This window comes from Anomalospiza imberbis, chromosome 3, assembly GCF_031753505.1.
Source record: "Anomalospiza imberbis isolate Cuckoo-Finch-1a 21T00152 chromosome 3, ASM3175350v1, whole genome shotgun sequence".
NCBI lineage: Eukaryota > Metazoa > Chordata > Aves > Passeriformes > Viduidae > Anomalospiza > Anomalospiza imberbis.
Window position 1 is genome coordinate 21027079 of NC_089683.1, and position 22138 is coordinate 21049216.

Sequence of the window (22138 nt, forward strand, 5' to 3'; positions counted from 1 at the left end):
AAAATTAATGAAGAGTGAGATAAGTAATGCTTTAGAAGTAAGTCAAAATTGTTCTCCTTCCCATTTGTTTGAGAAAGAACTGCAGGATTTCTGGAGCCAGAGTAAGTTATATACAAGTCGATAATATTAAATATCAGGTTTGTATAGGAGCAAGGACCCTCTTATGAAATAGGTAGTCAAAGATTAACACAAAGATATATTCTAACTGACCAATCATCCAGAACCCTGACTAGGAAGAAGATGGGGATTAGTCAGAAACTAGAAACATGAAAGTAAAACAGCAATAAGAACAACAAATAACAACTAGACTACAAAGAAGTTAAGCTGCTTTCCAACATTTCAACTATTTATGGCCAAGTGACTGAAAAAAATATTCCAAAAGCAAGGAAAAATCTGTCCTGACTCCTCAGTTTTGTCCTTATTACAGTCCTCTGAAAGTAAGTACCAAAGATTGCTAGATAATACATGGGAAAAGGCTTTAATATTTTCAGAATAAAATCCCGTCTTCCTGACAGGATTTAATCACCAAACTGGAGGTGGTCAAAGTGGACTGGATAGCATCACTACTGTAAAAATATATAATGTAAAAAGGTAATGTAAAAACATATCCTCTTCTCCCCTTGAGAGAATCACTGAAATTGGGAAGACTTTTAGAAAAGTTGTGTGATAGTTAGTTAAATTCTGTGTAGACAAGCTCTGCAGTTACAGCTGTGCTAATGTGCTACCCCTCTAGAGATGGGTAGGACATATCTGTCCTTCTGTCTTTGCCCCAGTGTTGTGCTCTATCACATGAAGATTTGTGCTCAAATCAGTGAACCCTATATGTAACATGAGTGAAAAAACTGCAAACAGATCTTTCTCAGCTTTCACTTTTTCTTGTAGTTGCATACGTATAACATTAATTATTCATTAGAGAGAAATATGGTTCTGGGTGGATACTCTAATCCTTGGACTATGGAAATGGGCTTGTTTCTTTTCTGTATTTACATAACCCAATGACTATGTCATAATTTTGTATGAACAGCAAGACAGACTGCTGACAGACTGCTAGAGACCTTCATCCCTGAAGAAAATACAGAAAGGGCTTTCCTTGAGAAGTAAAATAAACTGTCCTAAGTCAAGACAGAGTTGGGATGATGTTCTTTGAGGTAGTTTTAGCTGCAGGGCCATTCATTTTTCTAGACTCTCATTGTCCTGAGGAGCTTCAAGTTGTGATCTCTCCGGTACTGAATGATCTCTGGCTCCAGGCCCTTGTTTGTAAAATGGGTTTAGAATTTCCGAGTGAGGTTTGTGGCTTTGGTGGGGTTTAATTAATGTTTGCACAGTATTTCATGAGAATGAAAATGCTGAATAGTCATTAAATAATATTTTTAATAAAATTATCCACTGCCTCATTGGAAAAAGGTATCAAGAGATAGGACTGATCTCAACTCTTCCATTATTGATTCTATAAAAGACCTCTTTAGTTAAAACAGGCAGAAGGGCAATGTATTCCTTCAAAAAAAAAGCTTATCCAAGCATTATCAGTCAGTTTTTGAGAACATTACTTCATGGCTCTACCATTAATATTTATTTTGTTACCAGAGTTCAGGGTGATAAGTATTATTGTTACAAGATTTGCACTCACACCAAAAATTCCTATTCTTTTCACTAGGAATATCTCAAATAAGAAAACTGGTTAACCAAATAAGAAAATAAAGGTAGCAGGGCGTGGTGATGGGAGCAAGAGATCTGACTTTTGATGTCAAGCAGCTCACTGTAAGTCCCACAGAAACTGGAGTTCCATCATTCCAAGCTTTCTTCTATCTGGTGTTTATATCATCTAAACAATGTTGCTGTATTAGGAAAAAAAAAACATTTAATGAAACTACTCTTTTCTGTGCTATCTGAAAATTTCTCAGTCTTGTTTACTTTAGGCATGTAAAGGGTAAGGCAATATTTTGCTTTAGGTGTCCAAAGCAAATAGTGCAATCTTAACAAGAGACATAGAAAAATGTCTCTTTGAAAGGCATTCAAATAGTTACAGAAATGTGAACAGGGAAGATGGGATTAACTTCTCTTTAAACATATGTTTTAATACGTAGTACATGCACAGAGTAATGAGGGGAAAATAGATTATTGAAAAAATATTTTAACTCCTTTTTACAGGTAAGAAAAATATTTACTTTACACAATTTCTATAGTTAGCAGCATCTCATGTCAAGCAAAGAAAGAGAACTTGCACTAAAGGCTTTTTACTGCAGTAAATTCCTGTTTTCTCTTCAGGAATGAGTATTGAGTTGATGTTAAGGAAAAGGTTGAAACCTGTAAGACAGGTTGCAGCGACTAATAATGCTCTTAACATGCCCCAATTGCAAAGTAAACTGTAAGGGAGTTTAAGGGCAGGTTACAAACATGTATTTTCATTTCACAGTTGATGCTTTCGATTAATTGGTAAGGTTCAAGTGTCAGACAGTAACTCATGGTTATTCAGTCACTGTTGATTGCATGATCATGCCTTTATGACCTCATGTGTTGGAAGGAAGAAAGGACATGGCTGTTCTTGAAATGAAAGCATTAATAAAGTCCTGACTATTCAGTCTGTCTGTCCTTCTACCATGCACTCAGTGCAGTCAGTGTCTGAACACTTCTCAAGGGTTTTAGCTTCATGTGCCAGGCACTACAAGAAATTTTCCCAAGGACAGAGGAGAGGTTGTCAGCGAGATCTTGACTCTCGTCTGTGCCACATCCATGCCTTGCTGCATCTTCCCCCAGAGCATCCAGGGATAGTTAAACATATGAAGACTGACTGAAGCAGGTGAGACTTCAGCCAGACACATGGCTTGGCCACACAGAGTAACCACTACAGTGACATTCATCCCAGTAATCGGCAGGCACAGTAACATTCTGGTATTAATTCATAGATGAGCCACAGACTGAATGTTCCCCTGGATTGTGATACTAACATTCAGAGGTACAGAAGTTTTATCCTAGTTCTATGGGGAATTGAAGCAGGGAGTCTACAAGAGACGTGCACAAAGGACCACTGCAACCCAGTGAGGTAAAGTCAGCCTCTCCATGGCAATTGATGCCCCTGCCCATGGTATTGTCCTGAACTATGCAAATAACTCATGGCTGCCAGAAAACTTGACTGCAGATTTCCCAGGTTAATCCTCTAACCACAGGGCTATCTTTCTGTCATATAATAAAAAATATGTAGCCAGGTGATTTGGTATGACAATATAAAATTCTTTCAAATTTACAAGAGATTCTAAATATGACATGCCCCAATATGATTCAGTGTCACCCTATAATTAGCTTATTGTGACGAGATTAACAGATACCGCAAAAAAAAAAAAAAAAGCCTTTCTTATTTTTCTTATTCCACCATGTCTTGAAATAATTCCACTTCATATTCTTTGTTTTTCTGTACCCAAAACTGTAATGTAGAAGGTTATTGGCGTGATAATCAAGATTGTAGAAAACACTAATGAAATCATAGGAAATGCTCTTCAGAAAATCAATTTTGAACTTTAAATTCCTTTTAGCTATGCTTGAGAACTTATTCTTTAAATTACTTTCAGTCATAGAACAAAATCATATCATATGGCCTGAACATATAAAAACCTGTTAACTGTCCAGCATTTTATTATAGGTTGTTGGCAACAAATGCTTACTAAAAATCTGCAGATCAGAAGCTGTTTCTAAAAATTAAATGCCTCATAATGTCAAATGACTGCAAAAATCCCATTAGGCCCAAGGTCAATTCACAAACAGGTAAAGATATTTATAAGGATGTAACAATAATCAAATAGGATATTTGTAATTAATTATTTACCCATTTTTACTACAGAATAAAAAGGGAGTTATGCATTCATAAACAAATATTTCTGTGCTAAATGATTTCACGTGTGGGGTGTTAGCAAAGAAGGGACATTTTTCTCTCCCTCATAGCCTGCTGACCTCTGTAACCCCTGGATGCATACCTGACATGCAACATTTACCTTCCCATAAAGAGTGTGATGGCTGCAGAGATGAGATGATGATGATGATGATTAAGATGAGATTGAGATGAGATGAGATGAGATGAGATGAGATGAGATGAGATGAGATAGATGATGAGATGGGAGACTGACAGATTAGCCACACCTTCCTTCCTCAGTGAATGTCTTCATTGGATTCTCCCTTTTCAAAAGGATAAACTGGAAACCTTTTAAATGTATTTCTATAATGAGCAGCTTAAATCGTGTCCTATCAATTTCCTCTGGAAAAAAGTTACCATACTCTGCCTCCACATTCATAATTGCCTGCTTAGGTTCTGTTGGAGTGGGAGAATTTAGGCACAACCAGGGTTGTGGAGATGCTTCCAGACTGGAGGTAAATGACTGCAGTTCTCTGTCAGAGTGCTGGGCACATAGGTAACTGTCTTCCCAAGGGAATTTGCACTGGCAAAAGCAGTGCAGCAACATAAACATCAGCAAAGACTGCTAATGCAATCCCAGCTTTCACTGCTGAGTTCAGTTGCCACCATTTATTGTGCAACTTCACTTGATTTTCCATCTGTTTATAGTGTCATTTCTCTTCACAAGAGAACAGACAGCAGCATATTGAGATATCTTGTCTCAAACTCACCCGTATTTAAACCACCACCTTGTCCCAGGAACAGGAGTCACCATTTGGCCCATCACTGCCACATGGAACATCTGGGTGCTAGTGATTGTGGGCACAGGCAATTAATGTTTGCAGTGTTTGTCACAAATCCAAAACAGAGCTCAGTCAGGCAGAAAAGAGACAGCACCCGGATTTGAAAAATTCCCAATCTGGAGGTTATGTAAAGAGGAAGATTGTCTGCCTGTTACTATGGCAACAGGTTTAAAAGGGATCTTGTCACCAGGGTGCTATTTCTTCCTGTACCCCATAGGAAAATCAGGATCAGTCCTCCTCCATCTCAGTGGGTTGAACTAAACAGAAAAGTTCACCATACAATGGCAAAGCAGCAAGAGGCAGCACCAAAGGTGTACACCTGAGCAGATAATGATGAACTCTGAAAAGTAAAATAATTTTTTTGGGTTAGACCATGGCTAAAACTAAATTTTTTTTGGTGAATCAAAAATCTGTAAAGAACTGGTGCTGAAGCAAACAGAAAATCAAATAATTTCCTTCAGTTCTGATAATTTAAAAGCTGAATTAATTAAAAAAAAATATATAAAGGTAATTTTGAAATACAGTGGTATTTCGAATTGAGCAGTCATCGTTCCATGGAAAAAATCAATGGTTTTGGTGATTAATTATTACATTATTTCTTTCCCAGAAGAGTACTCTGTAAAATAAGTGAAATCTTTAAAATATATCCATGTTTTAAATAAATAGTAAAAGGCAATTTAGAGGGAATATGCAATAAATACTTTTGCTTGGATACATGAGCATTAGTTCTTGCAGTCCCCTTAGTATTGGATGGAGTAGAAAACTTCCTCTGATATGTCATCATAAAAAGTGGACAAATTCAGAAGAATTCCAAAAACACTGAGAAAAAAAAAATCAGGGAACGAGGTCATAAATGTCAGCATTATTTTTTTGTTTTATTTTTATTTAAGAATAACCCCAGAGATTTGGTGATTCCATCCATCTGAGTAGTTGGTCCAAGTGTTTGGATCCTTGGGATTAAATTTTGGCAATTATGCTATCACAGGCAGTATTTCAAAAGAACCAGTTTCACCCTTCCATGCCATCATCTTTCTGACTGGGAACCCTTGCAGGTTTCTAACACATTTATTCCAGTCCAACACAAATTGTGCATTCTGCAAAATGCAGCCCTGATTAGAGATGATCTACCTCAAGTAAAACATAGGTATCATGGGTAAAATGACCAAGAACTCTCTCAGCAAAGGTTTACAACTAATCCTGGCCCCATGACGTTAATGGGAGATTTGTTACTGCTATCAACATGACAAGGATTTCCCTTGTACTTCCAGAGCTGTGTATAGATTTCTGTGTATGCCTTTGAGTTGTACTCTGCAATTACTTTGGCTTCCTTTAATTGCTGGGAAAGTAGTGGCAGTTTTATGACCATGAGGGAAATGGATTATCTCATGACCTAATTACTGCAAGCAGCAAAATTTTATCCTTTAGGAAAGAAAATCCATAAAGCCAGGCACAATAAGGAACAAAAGAAGTTTAGTGGTTTTGGGCTAGTATTTCTTCTCTGTATCTGGAAGCATTATAACCAATTGTTCAATGATATTCACATAGTGAAGCCCCAGTTGACTCCCTACAGCTGGATTTTTCCAGAAAATAAGCTGACGTGTTAGTTATTTTATAGCAATCTAGTTCTGCTACTTTATATTTTTCCAAAACTTTGCTGATCATACAGATTCTATGAAAAAATATTAGTCATAAATCATTTTGTGGACTTACTTGTGTCATAGCACTGTTGAAAGGTGAATAATAGCAATATAGTTCAAACTTGAAAAGCACTGTGAAGGCTGTGTGCTGCGTACTCATTGGTACCAAGACATCACACACTTCAAACCAATGGAAATTAATTTTGCACCATCCTGAGGAGTCCCTGCATTGCTCCACTCCATATCCTGGAACTTTATACAAATCCCATATTGCCTCTCATGGATTTCTGTCCTGTCATTTTTTCATGACATGGGCACAACATTGTGACTTTCATCCTCTCCATACAGTTCAAGGGCCAATTTTTCTACCCAGAAGATGTGAGATGTCTTCATTCCTCAAATACTATTTTTACATTTCTTCATTTTTACATATAACATACCCTGTTCTCCATGCCAGGCAGTCAGTGTTGTAACCTGGCTTTAGCTTGTCCCTGGTCACAGCTTTCCCCAGTTAACACAATTCTGTACTTTCCTTCCTCCCAGTATATTGTGCTTTGAGTCCCCCACCAGCTTGTTCACCACCTCCAAGGTTCCATTCTTGCTCGTCCCCTATTATTTTGCACTTCTTTTATTATATATCCTTTTCTCTTATCATGCTTATTTATCTCAGAAATAAATGCCTTGAAATGTTGGACTGTAAGTCTACTAATCTTTATTTGAAAAATGGATTGATGTGGAAAATTGTTGGGCTGAACAATAGGATTTGTGCTATCATATATTTGTTCCACATGCAGACACCTGTGTAACCATGCTCAAAACTGACTACTGAATAAATTGCAGCACTCCACATGGTCCTTACTTCTCCCTTTGGGTGTTCTGACTTTGCTCCAATTTGGTATGTTCTGGATTCTGGTGCTGTTCAAAGAATACAATTTGAATGTCCATTTTTATCTATCATGGAAGTTATAAAAACCATCTGACCCTTGATCATTATTTGTCATGTGGTTCCACTGAATTAGCTTGGGCTGTCAAAACATTTTCTATGGTTTAAAAGTATCCATGTGCCTCAGATCACCTAAACTTATGCATTTTTGATGTAGGTTTCTGCACTGGAGCTTTTCAGCCACAGTTTTTGCCATAGTCAGCAGAGACAAATATGTACATGAAGGGTAGTATTCATCTGTCATTTTTGGACATACAGTTCAGGCTTCAGAAGAATCATGCCAGTTTCTCAGTCAAAAATAAAACCATATCCAGACTGTGTATTTGTAAGCGTCTTTGGCTGGTGTTGTTCCTGAAATCATACCTATGTTATCAGTTCCTATTTCCATAGTATGAAACTGTGACGGCAACAGTTTAACAGTATGCGCTGGACACGCCCTCCAGCTCTGTTTACACTGCCAATGGAAACAGCCATGCATGCCTGCCACACGGTGCCCAGGATTCTGAATAGAGAAGTATTTGATTTTCAGGTTTATGTGTCAGTACAAACCAAGCAGCCACATTCATCCCATGTGCTGTTTGACAGCTTTGGACATTTTGGTGTTTGGCTTTAGGTCCTCAGCACCACCTACTTCTTTCCTTTGGCTGTGCAGAGAGACTGGAGGCATAAAGTAGCTTGTTGCAACAGTGCTGCAAGAACCAATATAACTTGTCTTTGAGGGGATGCCACTCAATGTCCAATATTTCAATTAAGCAGCCTGAGCAGTTACGTAGGAATTCATGGGTATGCACTGCATGAAGAGCACTGCATGAAGAGCACACGCATCACTGAAAATACAAGTGATCTTCTAAAACTGGTCACTCAATCTTTGCAATTTTATGTACATTTTATACAAGATGTTGTGCTACATAAATGGGTTGGAAATCTCATGAGACCATTGCAGAAGATTCAGGCATTTGTATTTCCAGGACCTCTTCCTTGCATTTGGCCAATTAGTCAGTCTTCTCAATCCCTGTAAATATTCATTTTCAAGGCTAGTATAGAACAGAAAAAATACCGTAACAAGTTAATGAAGAAACAATACTCATGTAATACTATTTAATGCAGACCTTGTACAGACATTTTTCCCGCTAAAAGATTTTAATTATGCATTTTCATGTTTAATGTCTACTTGTTTAATTAATATGCCCATTTTCCCAATATTTCATTTTTTATTAGTTATAGGTTAAGCTGTGAGGATATATTTTTCATAATGCATTTCAACTCTGATTCAACTGTGTGAAACAGAAAGATGCAGCAATCTGTTTTTATCTACCACCTCTTTTTGAAAGCTAGGTTAGGTATCACTTTTCAGCAGTGCATTTTCCTGGTTACACTAGGCAGAAGAACAGTTCCTTCTCCAATGAAAACCAGACAGATGTTTCAGATGGGAAAGCAGGTTACTGACAGACTTATACAGTTAAAGCAATTCAAATTAATTTCACAATAGAAAGAAATGTAAGAAAATAAATCAGGCATCATTTAGTAGATCCAGAAAGTATTATCATGCCCTGAAAGCTTGCTTCTAATATGCAACACAAGAAAGATTTGTGGAGACAAGAACCTCTTATGAATGTCAGAGAAGTTTCTGTGTTTTCCTATTGATGCTCTTTAGCCAAGAGCAGTGTTCCAGGAACCCTAGAAATGTGCAGCTCTTGTGCTTCATTACCTAGAGGGTTTTAGCCTTCTAACCTAGAACATTAATAGCAATTCTAATTCATCACTTCAAACATTATTCTTCGTCCTTGAACCTATCTTACTTTTTTATACTGTCTAGCACAAGGAAAAATCTTGGATGATCTAAAAATAGTGGCCAGACCCCAAACACAGGCACACCAATGTCTGCTTGGAGCAAGAAAACAGCTCTCAGAAAGCCCAGAAATGAAAACAGGAGAAAAAAAAAAAAAGCAGGACACAACATGGCGTAACAGGGAAAGATTTGAAAGAGATAGGAAGGGATGCAGAAATCCTTCCATCTGCTGAGGTTAAAGGTTGCAATATCTGCACAGTAGTCTCTAAAAAAGAAGAGCTTTAAGGGATATTCAGTGTTTTGGAATTACTGGATTCTCTGACATGACAGCCCATGTCTTGTTCTAGGTCCACCCCCAACCCCAGTCTTTAAATATTATCTGACTATCCATTGAAGTTAGTTGGAAGATTCCATTTTGCTCTGATGAAATCTAAAAAAAAACATTCCTATGCTCTCATATAATATATTTTTCTCTGTTCCTGTTCCTTTATCTCTTTGTCTGCTTTGGGTTATGTTTATTTTTTTTTTCTTCTATCTCCCTTTAGCTCTTTAGCTCTGATGGTGGCATTTTATGTTTTTAGAGTGATTGCCCAGAGCAAACATAAGAGCTGCTGTGAAACTTCAAGTTATAGATTAAAACTTCAGTCCAATTTGTCATTTTTTGATCTATCAAATACGAAACTATTTAATGCTACCAAAATATTAAATTTATTTTGAAAGGATTGAGAAAAAAATTGCTGCAGCTTTATGAATTTTTATTAATAAGCTGTGCTGTGGTCATTGACCATAGACACACTTTTAGCCCCTTGCAAATGCTACAAAAGCATGTTAGCTTAATTGATTTTTAAGCTAGGACATTTTACTTGGCAGACTAAGAGCTAGTGCATGGGCAATTACACTGCTCTGGCACCACACAGTAATTCATTCAGCCACAGCTTAACTGTTTCTTCAAGCACTTCAGTCTCCTGAATGAACTTGACTGAATAATACAAAGCACAAGTTACTTGATAAATTTATATATTGTATTTCAAAATTCTGAAGATTTTTCAAAATATTTGTATGAAGAAGTAGTTGTGTCTGGGATAAAGAACAAGTTTGATATCCTATATTGACAAACCTAATTGGAGTGATAAATTTAAATGATGCACATATAAGTAATTTGGGAATTTATCTAGTTTCAGTTACTTTCTATGACAGAGTTAAGAAGGGGCAATTACTTCTGGAAAACATCTACTTCTTAATTCATGTTTCAATTACTTTGATTACACTTAATAAATGCCTATAGCAGTTTCTAGATACTGTGTTTCAAACAAAAATAATTCAGACATTCCATGTAGCACAGAAAATGCTATATGAAAGCATACAATGGGAAAGCAACATACAGAAAACTGTATTTTTCTATAGTTGCAAAATTAGCTGGAATCACAGGGATCCATGAAGGACAGAAAAGTTGTTGTTAGATTATCCATTGCAGTGCAGTCAAATCATATTCCTAGGGATGTAAGAGGATGAAAATATTTGAAGCCTTCTGGACCATGTTTGGTATTGCATGAGGCCTAAAGAAATCACCAGGGACTAGCAATTCCGTGCTCGAGAAATTAGTTTCTTATTCTCTTTCTTTCATTCTGTATCTCTGCCATGCCCTTAATTTTTTTTTTTTTTTTTTTGTCTAAATACATTGGTGAGGCATAGCAAAAGTTATATTCATTCATAGATGTGCAAGATTGTGATGAAAAGGCTTGGGGTTGGCTCTCATCATGTTGTTAGAGTGACAGAAGAGCTTCCTTCCACCTCCCTCTGGCTCACACCTCTGTGAACATTAATATCAGAAAATCCATAAGCACTTTGGAAAATATTTCCTATACTGCAACTTCCTATTTCTGTAAAGGGATAACAGTACCTTCCACATAGAATCATGGAATTGTTTGAGTTGGAAAGCACATTTAAAGATCATCTAATCCAACCTCCCTGTAATAGGCAGGGATGTCTTCAACAAGATCAACCTCTTCCGGTGTTTTACTACCCTCATTGTAAAAAAAACTTCTTCAGTCTATCTAATCTTATGGGCTTGTAAGAACTATGGTAATAATCTCTGTCAGGTGCTTTGGGAACCCTTTATGGGAATATTGGTAATATCCTGGGTAAAGTACCACTAATTACAGGACTACTTTATGTGGCTGAATTCCAAAGCACTGTTGTAATTTACTGCTACGTCTGTATTTAATCAAAATTACGTCATTTCAGAGAAACAGTTATATTTCCTTCCTGTAACTACATTTATAGGTATTATAACCTAAATAGGAAAACAGACTGAGCAATCAGCAGTAATATGATTTTATTTTAATGTAATAATAGCAAAGAATTAAGTGAAAGAAACAGACAGGAAAACAAAATAGAAGAAGAAAAGGATACATGCACAGACCCATCAGTTTGATGCCATGATAAAGTATGGAGGTGGCATATGTACCATTAAATCCATCTTTGACTTCAGTGTGGCATTATGCCTAGGCTGAAGAATATTTCACTGTTCATTAGTTTAATGCTGCATTCATTTTAAAATGTTGTGTGCAACTCTGTTGAAATTAGGATGTAATAAAATTATCAAAACATCTCCCACAATAGGAACAGCCTTTAGGTTATGAGATAACTTATGCTAAAGACTTGCAACCATTTGCCGTATGCATTGAAGGTATCTTGATATAACACATATTCGTTGAATGAAATAAGAGAGAAATGAGTATTGATCTGTTTCATGACTATATCCAGGCATTGAGTTTTCATCAGCAGTGGAAATATGATTCAGGAGAGCTTTGTCATATGATTAGAAACCCTTCCAAGTGCTGTCAATTACTGTGTTATCTCTACAGCTTGGTTTCAAGTGTCCAGTTAAAAAATATTCTCTAGCTTCCATTCTGGTTCAGACCTGAAACTTTCTTGTATCAACCACCTGTGCAAGATTATTTAGATTCTTAGAGCAAATTTGCAGAAAGGCAGTGCTAAGTGGGTTTTATAAACACTTACACATCTGTCTTATCCTCTGAAGGATTATCTTGCATCTTATCTCTTTGTCTGCTATTGAAATGTTTCTTAAATAAGCTGAAATTGAAGAGGGAAAGTGAATGGGAAAATCAAATTGAAGTATCTCTGGGTTTGTTTTTAATTTTCTGTTTGTAACATTTGACAGCTGCAAGAAATTGTATGAGAGAAAAAAATCAAAGGCTTAAGTATCAAAATCTTTGCTTACAAGCTACACTTATTTAGCAATCATGCTTGCATAATAACTACAACTTGGAGCACATGATTCATAGGAACAAGTAATCAAGTATATAAAACCCCATAGCTTGTACCTAAATATATTTGGGTTTTTTTTCAGCAATAACTTAGAGTGAATAAGTAAATATTTTGTAGTGTGGCCATAAAAAGGGGCAACACTGCTTAATAGAGTATACATTACATGTATGGTAATAGCAGTAATACTTCTGGACTAAGGATAACAGATGTTCAAATAGTATGAAATGCTTATTGATAAACTGTTTAGCAATATAAAAATTTAGCTTCATTTCAGCATGTTCATATTTTTTTCTTCTTGCTGTTTATTATTTATACTTATGAAGAGTGAACTTAGGATCATGAAGTTGAGATTCATTGAAGAAAATGAAGTTCAATTTATGGTACAAAAATGACTCCATGGAGCAAGGATACATTTAATATATCCAACTGTCAAACCACCAAAATAGAAACTACCATGTAACTTAAATGATTAGTCACAAAGCTTGACATATGAGCTATAAATATTAAATAATAAACTGAATAGTTGAATGTATCCATTAAATTTGAGTAAATTTACACAATTAATAGCTTCATAACATCTAGAATTGGTAGCGCACAATTTTGCAAAGAGAAAGGAGGCTATATCCTCTCCGTAATTTAGTCATAGTGAACAATTTTCAGCAGTTTTTAAATGGTGGAAGAAATTTCATGAATGGTGAGACTTTCCACCAAGGTCATAGAGAAAAAATGTTTTGTTTTTCAATATACTTGGAATTTTCAAGTTAATCTTTTAATCAGACACATAACACAGGTTTTATGTGTTCTCATGACAGACCAGCAGTACTCATGGTCGCCTTCTCAGCACTTCAATGAAGAAAGATACTCTCCTGCTCCGAGGAATATGAAAGGATTATCTGGTAGTCGCAATCAACCACAGTTATGTTCAGCTCATACTTGTGGCTTAGCATCCCCTGAAGATTGTGAACATACCCACGACCATATCCACCATGGGCAGGAGCCAAGGCCATCGTATCTTCTCAGTCCCACAGAGAGTTGCCCGCTGGACCACCACCGTTGCTCCCCACGCAGCTCCATTCATTCTGAGTGCATGATGATGCCCATGGTAATGGGCGATCACATGTCAAGTAGCACTTTCCCCAGAATGCACTACAGCTCTCATTACGACTCAAGAGACGACTGCGCCATGTCTCACGGTAACCCTAAGATTAACCGCATTCCTGCAAATCTTTTGGACCAATTTGAGAAACAGCTTCCTCTTCACCGGGATGGGTTTCATACTTTACAGTACCAGCGGACCTCAACAGCTGCGGAACAACGCAGTGAGAGCCCGGGAAGGATTCGCCATCTCGTTCATTCTGTCCAGAAACTTTTTACTAAATCTCATTCTCTGGAAGGATCATCCAAGGGGAATGTTAATGGAACAAAGGGAGACAGTCGAGGGGACGATCATCATCATGGGCACCATTCCAAGCATAGCAAAAGGAGTAAAAGTAAGGAGCGAAAACCAGAAGGCAAGCATAAATCTGGAATGAGTAGCTGGTGGAGCTCTGATGATAATTTGGACAGCGATAGCACTTACCGAACCCCTAGTGTGGTAAATAGGCACCATGCAGATCATATATCCCATTGCTATCCTGAGGCACTGCAGGGGCATTTTGGGGATCTCTCATTGAAGACTTCCAAAAGTAACAATGATGTGAAGTGTTCGGCTTGTGAAGGGCTACCAATGACCCCTGATAGTAAATATATGAAAAGGAGTTCTTGGTCCACGCTTACAGTAAGTCAGGCTAAAGAAGCTTATCGCAAATCATCACTGAACTTAGATAAGCCTCTGGTTCATCAGGAAATCAAACCTTCCTTGAGGCCGTGCCATTACCTTCAGGTAAGAGGAAGATTTTCTTGAGATTTTAATGAAAAGAGCATCACAGTATATGCCATAGTCATAGTAAAAAAATATACAAAGGTACCCCTCAAAGAATTTCTGTATGTCTCTCCTAATGCAGATATCAGATACTCCATTAAAGTGAGAAATCTCTGGCTTTTGTCTTTGTTTATAGACCACAGATTAAAAACTATAAAATAGGTGTGATATAAATTAGTTTCAGGTCAGTAGAGGTGTTTTCGTCTTTGGAATTCACACTGAACTTCTTGATGAAAAATATATATTACATTAAAAAAGGAGCAGTACTCTCAGCAGTCTGAGAGCTAGAAAAAGTGTTTCAAATACAACCATGAATGAGTGATTTTAAAAACAGGCTGTGGGGAATCCTATTTTTGTGTTCTTTTATTCCTTTTCTCCATGTTTTTGTAAGTAACAGAAGAGTGGATTTACTGGTGTACCAAATTGCTTTGTTGTGGTAATGACTGGATCACCCAGGATTATATTGAACTGAGCCTCTTTTGAAACCATACTATAACAACATCTGTATTAAAAGATACATGAGTACCTCAGGGAGAGAGATATTTGAGGCCTGGGACTGATTTTGATGGTGTTCTGCACATGTGTTCTCTTGCAGCAACAAAGAAGCTTCCACTTTCTCCTGCATTTAAATTTTAATACCTCCTGCTTGATGCCGTTTGCCACCCCAAAGTCATGCTAATGTAACTATCATGTTGCAAAATGATCTGGATCATAAAGTGACACAGCTTTAAAGAATACTTTCTAAAATACTATTTTGAGACACTTGTATAATTTACCTGGCCTACGTCCAGCACAGTCCCATCACAAGTGACATAAACACATCAGATTATACAGAGAACTTTAGTGGATGCAGAGCAGAAAGGAGAGAGTACCTTGGAGGATAACTTCTTCAGCTAGCTTTGTCACCAGAAAAAAATGTAGTATACAAATATTCCTTTAGTAATTTATACTAAGTATAGCCTGCAAAGCCCACATTGTTCTGAGTACATTCTCTTCTATTTCTTTTTAAGAAACTCCTCTTTCTCCAGAACTTCACCAATTCTTACATTAACATGGGGAAATCTCTAGTCCAGATCTATGTATTTGGAGCTTTTCAGTTTCCCTGGGCCCTGCAGAAATGACTGTACTTCTGTGCAGAAGTCTCTCCTCTCAGAGCTATGGGTGTCCAATAGTGATGAGTCACACTGGAAGAGCCAGATCTTTTCAAATGCATATGCAGACATCCAGGATCAATCTTCCCTACTGAAACAGGGAAAGTTTCTGATTGCAGAGAAAGGAAAATAAATTGCAGCCCTCAGAGTATTACCATGCAAATTGATTCCAATCTAGACTGACAGCTGTGGTATTTTATTATATCCAAGTACATTCTCATGTATGTAAAATAGACTGCACTTCCCTAGAAGTTTTTGATCTAACTCAACGAGACAGAACTGGAAGTGCGTCATGTGCAGGGACTTCCATTCTGTCTATGTTCTAAAACCATGCATACAGCTGTGACATTACAGAGAAGTTTAGATATGATTAGATTTTTCCTTCCCATTACATACTTCTACCGTTAAAACTCTGGTTCCTCTATACCTCTTTTGGGTTTAGTGCTTTCCTTTCTGAATCATGTTTCATAGTTTCTTCTTCCCCATTCCCCCACTCCATCTCATTTGTCTTTGCAGAAGCTATCAATTTTTAATTTCATTTGCCTTCTCCTTACTCCCAACTTTTATCAGCATCCTTAAGTGAATGTGAAAGACTGAGCTCACAAACTAACTTGGTTATCACTAAGCTTTAGATCAAGCCTAGTGACAGGCCTAGGGGTTGGAAAAGCACACTTCTTTACAGATATTTTTTATGTTTTTTGTGAATTAGGATTACTACAGAAAGGGATTTTCATTCAGTAATTAGGAAGGCTTATCCATCTTAAAATCTAGGAGATGTGAATTCAAATTTTTGCTGCACGGAGACTTTGTTTTTAAGACCCTTTAAAATGGGACAGTACCCATTCCCTATTCATAGGGATCCTATAATGGAAATGTGTTATGACTCAAGTGTTCAGTTACTACCACAAGGAATCTATACTTGTGTCCAAAGCAGTAATACAATGAATTCTATAACAGAAATATTCTCATTAAAAAATATTAAAATAAAACATATGTTTCATCATATCAGAATATGCCACTCAGAGCATAGATATCCTTCAGACTGAGTGGCTGGTTTATTCACTGCTCAAGGTCAGCAAACAAATTGAGGGGAATCCATTCTGCAAATGTCATAACTAAATGCTTGTTTTTGAAACTTCTGCTTTGAGGGATGTTGGGCTTTCAGGATGAAATCATAAAGATCAGAAATATGTCCCGTTATTACCTCTGCCAGGAACTTTCTCTCTGACCCAGGAAATGTAATTTGTTATTCTCTGAACTCTTCAATTGCTCTATCTGCAAAACTGAGGAGGGATATTTAACTTTTCTTATGGCAGTGTAAGCAGCACCACTGAATAATGATTGGATAAAAATAATCATTAGGTTCAGAAACTGAGAAAGGTAGATAAACATGTCAGAATCCCCACCCAGGAGATTTTACTGCATTGCTCAAAAGTAGATGGCAATGAGAATTCAAAGGATTATGAAGTTGATGTGCAGCAGCAGATTTCCCTGAGGTGCACAAGTGAACAGATTAGCATAAAACCCCAAGGCCTTTCACAGGATCTCTGTTTTAAAAGTGGTATTAAATACATTTGTCCTGAGTGATATCAGCTATATATTTTTAATTCTTTTAAAAATACGGTTGTGAAATTACAGTCCTTCAATGAATACACAAATACATAAGCATACTCAGAATAACAAAAAATAAATTTCTATATTTATGTATTATTATCATGTATATATATTTTTTGTTGTTGCTCTACTACCTTTTTTCTACTTTTGTTCTACTCCCTAGTTATATGACATTTCTCAGTAGCCAACTGACATTTCTGTCTATTGGTTTTCTTCCTATTATTTTTTTCAGTATCTGCATGAAATATATCTACTTCTGTTTTCCATTGAGACTTTTGATATGCAGAATCTCAAACTCAAAGACCATGGCAGTCTTATGCCTGTGCTTCAGACTTTGTTTACTGTCTTATGTTTCTGGGCTTCCACTTTGTCTTCTGTCATAACTATTGAGCTTCTTTTCCTTCAAACTGAAAATCTGAAGAGTGAGTATAGGAATTTTCTTTCTAAGAAGGAAGCTACTAGCAAATTAATAAATGCCTGGAAAAAGAAGATAAGGGATTTTGAAATTGTCTACTCTTTATATGCTTCAGTCATGTCCTAGTATTCCTTTAACCTGGTAAATCTCCAAGCTTAATCTCTGGCTCCTCCTTTAGGGTTTCTCATTTCCTTCTCCACACAGTCCTTGCAGCTAAGGCGTCTCCTTGGACTGGGAGTGTGGTGCTGTAAGTCAGAGGTGATTCAGTCAGCATGCCTTTTTCAAGCATGGGTGGTCATCTAGTCCTAAAGTGGATGATTTGAGAGAACTAAATTAGTTTAAATAAAGCTGTATAATATAGTGATTATTTTTATAATTTAAAACCCATATCATATTTGCTTCACTCCTTCTACAGTGGAAGTGATGGGAACACACAGGAACAAGGGAGAGGGTAAGAGTGAGAAGCTCATTTAGGAGGGCTGTAATGTCAATCCGTTGATCAATTACTGCCTCGAGCAGAGGGCTACCATTTGTAACTGTACACTAACAGCATTTATCAGACCATATCTTGTGAATATTTTATCAGACCATATCTTGAGCTGCAGTTATTATGTATGGGCCTTTAATTTCTATTTTGAATGCAGACAAATTGAGAATTGCAGTGCATTTCTGGGCACCAAACACTTTGCCACCCCACTCAGCAGGCAAAACAGCCCAAGTAGAACACACATGCAATAATGCACAGTTTTGTATAGTTTTAGCCATAGTGGCTGCTACTGTTTTCCAAGTCATTTTAATTTTAATATAAAATATGTTAAGAAGAAGATAAATTAGCTGTGAGATCTCCTCTGTCTTCATCAGTTGTTTTGGCTAATAAGGGTTCACATGTGTACAGTGCAATGACTGATTAATTCCACTCTGATATGAGTACTAGCAAGGAGCAAAGATTTTTAACAGAAAAAGAAAATGAACTAGATAACTGTGCTGAAAGGATGTGCATAAAAGAGTCACTTACAGTTTCCAGAACTGAAATAACTTTGAATGCTAGTTAAAGAAAAATAATTCCTATAATAGAGCCAAAAGATAGGCAAGGGCATCACACTCACCATGACTGTAGTTCTGGAGAACAGTGTGATGTGTCACTGATTAGTATTCCTTCCTCACCCATTCAACAGCCTCCAAAGCAGCAAGCAATTGGGGTAAACATACCACAAGGTACAGTGAATGAGTCAGCACTAAAAAAGGAAACAGCATGTTGTTCTAAAAATGGCTTCAACCCACTCCTGTCTTCCTAGTGCATTTAAGTACGAGCGTCATCGGTTACAGCAGAGGCACTGCTAAGCGTGTGGATAATAATGTCAGCTGTGTACGCTACAGAAAAAGAGAAAAGCACAATTGGTCTCTTTAATAAAGAAAAAGAAAAAAGCAGCGGTTTCAACAAGGCTCTTTGCGGGTTCAAGTTAAGGCTACATGGAGAAAACCTTTGAGGACAAGTTAATGGATAAATAGGCCTTAAGCCCTCAGTTACATTTTCTCAGGAACTCTGCTGGTGACAGTACAGATTCTCAAAAATGAAACCACTGCCCTTGTGAGGCTCACAACTGCTTTGTACTCTCCCTCTAGTTTGCAAGGAGGGATTTGAACTCAATGCACTTTTCTCAGCACTTCATCTTTGTTAAACTAGATTGTATATGCTTGCTTGACATAAAACCTGTGCATGAACTACAGAAACTACATCCAATCCTCTACCAGTGAGTGCACATGTGGAGCTAGCCAGAGCTAGCAGAGTTTTGATACTCACATCCAAATCACTATCACCCACGCTGCCTTCACAATGATTTATGACCAGCCACCACTGAAGAATTAACTGGGTTGTTTCCACAGCAGGAAAAGCTAGTATAGACAGCAGGGTAGCAGGGCAGTATGCATCCTAGATCAGCATGGACAAATGCTGTACCATTTGGTTTTCTACAGGCTGAGACATCCTTGTCCCAGCCACCCCTATGCCCTCCCAGTCAGCAGCAAAGATGTGCAAGACAAACAGGTAGTGCCCAAACAATAGGGAAATGAAGGGACAGTTTTTTGCCCTGTGGTCCCTTCACAGTGTTAATGTCAGTCTGCAACATCTCGTGGAGCATTAAATAAAAAGGAGTAATAAAGCTTACATTTCTGTGTATTACAGAATGCCGATGGGTTTGTACATCACAAATCCTATAATACCTAACTACCCCTCCCAAGGGGAAATACATTCAAACAATAATACTGTAAAGCAAAGCTCTGACCAAACAGCTGTCTTAAATCACTGGTATCTTGAATTACTGTGTTAATCAGTGATACAGGTCACTGCTTCCATGCCCATGTACTAGGATCCTCATATTGGATAAAATGAATTACTGAAATTTTTTCCAAACAAGAGTAGAAAGATTTCAGAGTTAGTATTTTCTTAAAGCTGCCAGAACATGTCCCTATTACTGTGGAAATGTCAAAGCTATGAGCAGAAAAGGGAGGCCGTGATCCCACTGCCCTTTAATCAGGGGGAGTTGTCCTCTTTATGATGTTAGAAGTGTGTTACCAAATTGTTTCTCAATGTTCACTTCACTGAAGCTGAAGGCTGACCTTTTCAGTTGTTACTCAAAGGTGTCACTGGTTCTGAAGAAGTTTTCATGCAGGAGTAACTTACTGTTATATACACTCAGGCCATCTGTCAAAGGAGACTGCACTTGGGGCTGTAAATGACTGCACACTCTCCTAGGCCACAGGATTGCTGCCTAGGGCAGACTCAGCTCCTCTCTTGAGCAGTCCATGCCATTCTTCCTGCAAGGACATGACTAAAAGTGGTGAAGTATTCACAAATGTTGCCTTTTTTTTTTTTTTTTTTTTTTCCCTGGGTTTGGCCATCTTACAATGCTGTGCATAAAGCTTGTTTTTTGAAGTGGAATTGCAAATGTGTTTAAATAGCTCATTGTCCATATGGACAGGTTTCTTGGTACTTTGGTTGGGAAACACTTTTTGAAAAGTATGCAGATAGTTAAGCATTACATAGTAGATAGACAGGAGAAAAAATACTCATTTTGCTCTGGAAGCTAGATAATTGCAGTCATCTGGACTTAACTGTTCAAAACATTATGTCAATCTTTAGCTAAAATCAGAAAAAATTGATGAGAGGCAAATACAGCTGTTAAATAGCCTTTAAAATATTTCTGTTTTAAAGACATTTACTGTTTTTTCAGTAGTAGACTTGTAACAAACTGAAAAAAAAAGTTATATAATTTCCTGCTTCAATTGAATAAGTTGCTGTTTACCACAGGCCACTTTCTGAGTCAGCCCTGCATATGCTGCCTTTTAGCTTCATCCCTCTCTAGCCTTGTAACAGCTCTGCAACCCTGGAGACCTTGCTCTTTAGTCTCTATGGTTTCAGAGGTGCTGTGCATTGTAAGTTTGTTGGGAGCACCTCTCCTTTTTTTTCTTTTTAGGGGCATTTTTTATTTCTCTTACATTATACTTCTGTAACCTTGAATGGTCTCCAGGGTCTTGCCCAACTCAGAATAACTTGTAGTCAGCTTCAGTTGCTGGTGTGGTTAATGGGCCTCATCTGCTGCCTGTCAGTCAGGCAGCCCAGCTGGCAGGTGTATTCCTGGCTCCCTTTCATCTGTAGTAAGAGACAGGCTGCAATTCTGTTTAGGTCTTTAGACTTTCGGTGCTTGGTTTTAGAAGAATTTGCATTTAATTCAATTTATAGAAAAAAGATTGAAAGGAAAATGCAACTATGAGCTGGCCCAAAGACAGAGACATAGGAAAACAAACTCTGGGTGCACACTCCCTTCCTTGGCAGAAAAGCTGCTTGTGGCCTGCATGCAAAGTTCCAAGTTGGGATCTTTAATGTTTCTGTGAATTTCCCTTAGTAAATTGCTACTTTATGCTACATATATTCTAGCAAATTACGTAGTGTCAGGATGGTTTCCTTGGCACTGCATTCTGATCCTCAATACTGTTATATGGCTCAGCAGGTCTCAGGCATTTTTTTCATCCAAGCTAGCCAATTTTTCCTAAACTCCCTCCTGAGCACTCTTGGTTCAGTACTTAGCACAGTACTGAAGGCCAGGGTGTGTTCCTGGTAGCCACACTTTTTCAGTGTGAAAGTGGTGGAGGGCAGCAACCTCCAGGCAAGACAGTGGGTCTTTACTGACCTGTGTTTGCCCAGCCCTAAGCAGTGACAACACTATTTGCATCCTTCTCTCTCCCAAGTTCTTATGGTTGTGCAGGAGCACAGTGAGTTGGAGCAACTCGCCAGCTCAGCTGAACACTTACCTTTACTTATCCTTATTACTCCTGTTGGGGTAATTTTTCTGGCAGCACTCTAGGTCATTGGACCATTACTAGCATTGCTTGAAAAGCTGACTATTGCTTAAGGAAAACCTACCCCACTGAAGTTAATGGTAATATAATTTTAAAGTGGCTTGAGCTGATCACAAAGCAGTGTCCTTGATCACATACCAAAGGAAATACACAGCCAATTGAAACACAGGTTTCTTGGTTGAAACTCTGCTGGTTTTGTCTCTTAGACTGAGAGACTATAAACAGGTTCTCATGTAAGCACAGGCCAAGCCTTCCCTTCAGTCCAAGTTCATCTTATACCAAAGCTCTGGCACAAGATCTCAGTGAGCTTAGCAGGCTAAAATCACCCACAGTGTGGA

General features: G+C 37.7%; 1 protein-coding gene across 26 annotated transcripts in view; it reads left to right on the top strand.

The window, feature by feature from the left end:
- Positions 1–22138, top strand: part of DLGAP2 (DLG associated protein 2) — a 452231-nt gene that overhangs the window by 356994 nt on the left and 73099 nt on the right. For all 26 annotated transcript variants that reach the window (XM_068183587.1, XM_068183591.1, XM_068183590.1 and 23 more), the window contains one exon: positions 13156–14225. In XM_068183587.1, coding sequence (XP_068039688.1) covers positions 13156–14225 — 1070 coding nt within the window. The remainder of the gene's footprint in view (positions 1–13155; positions 14226–22138) is intronic.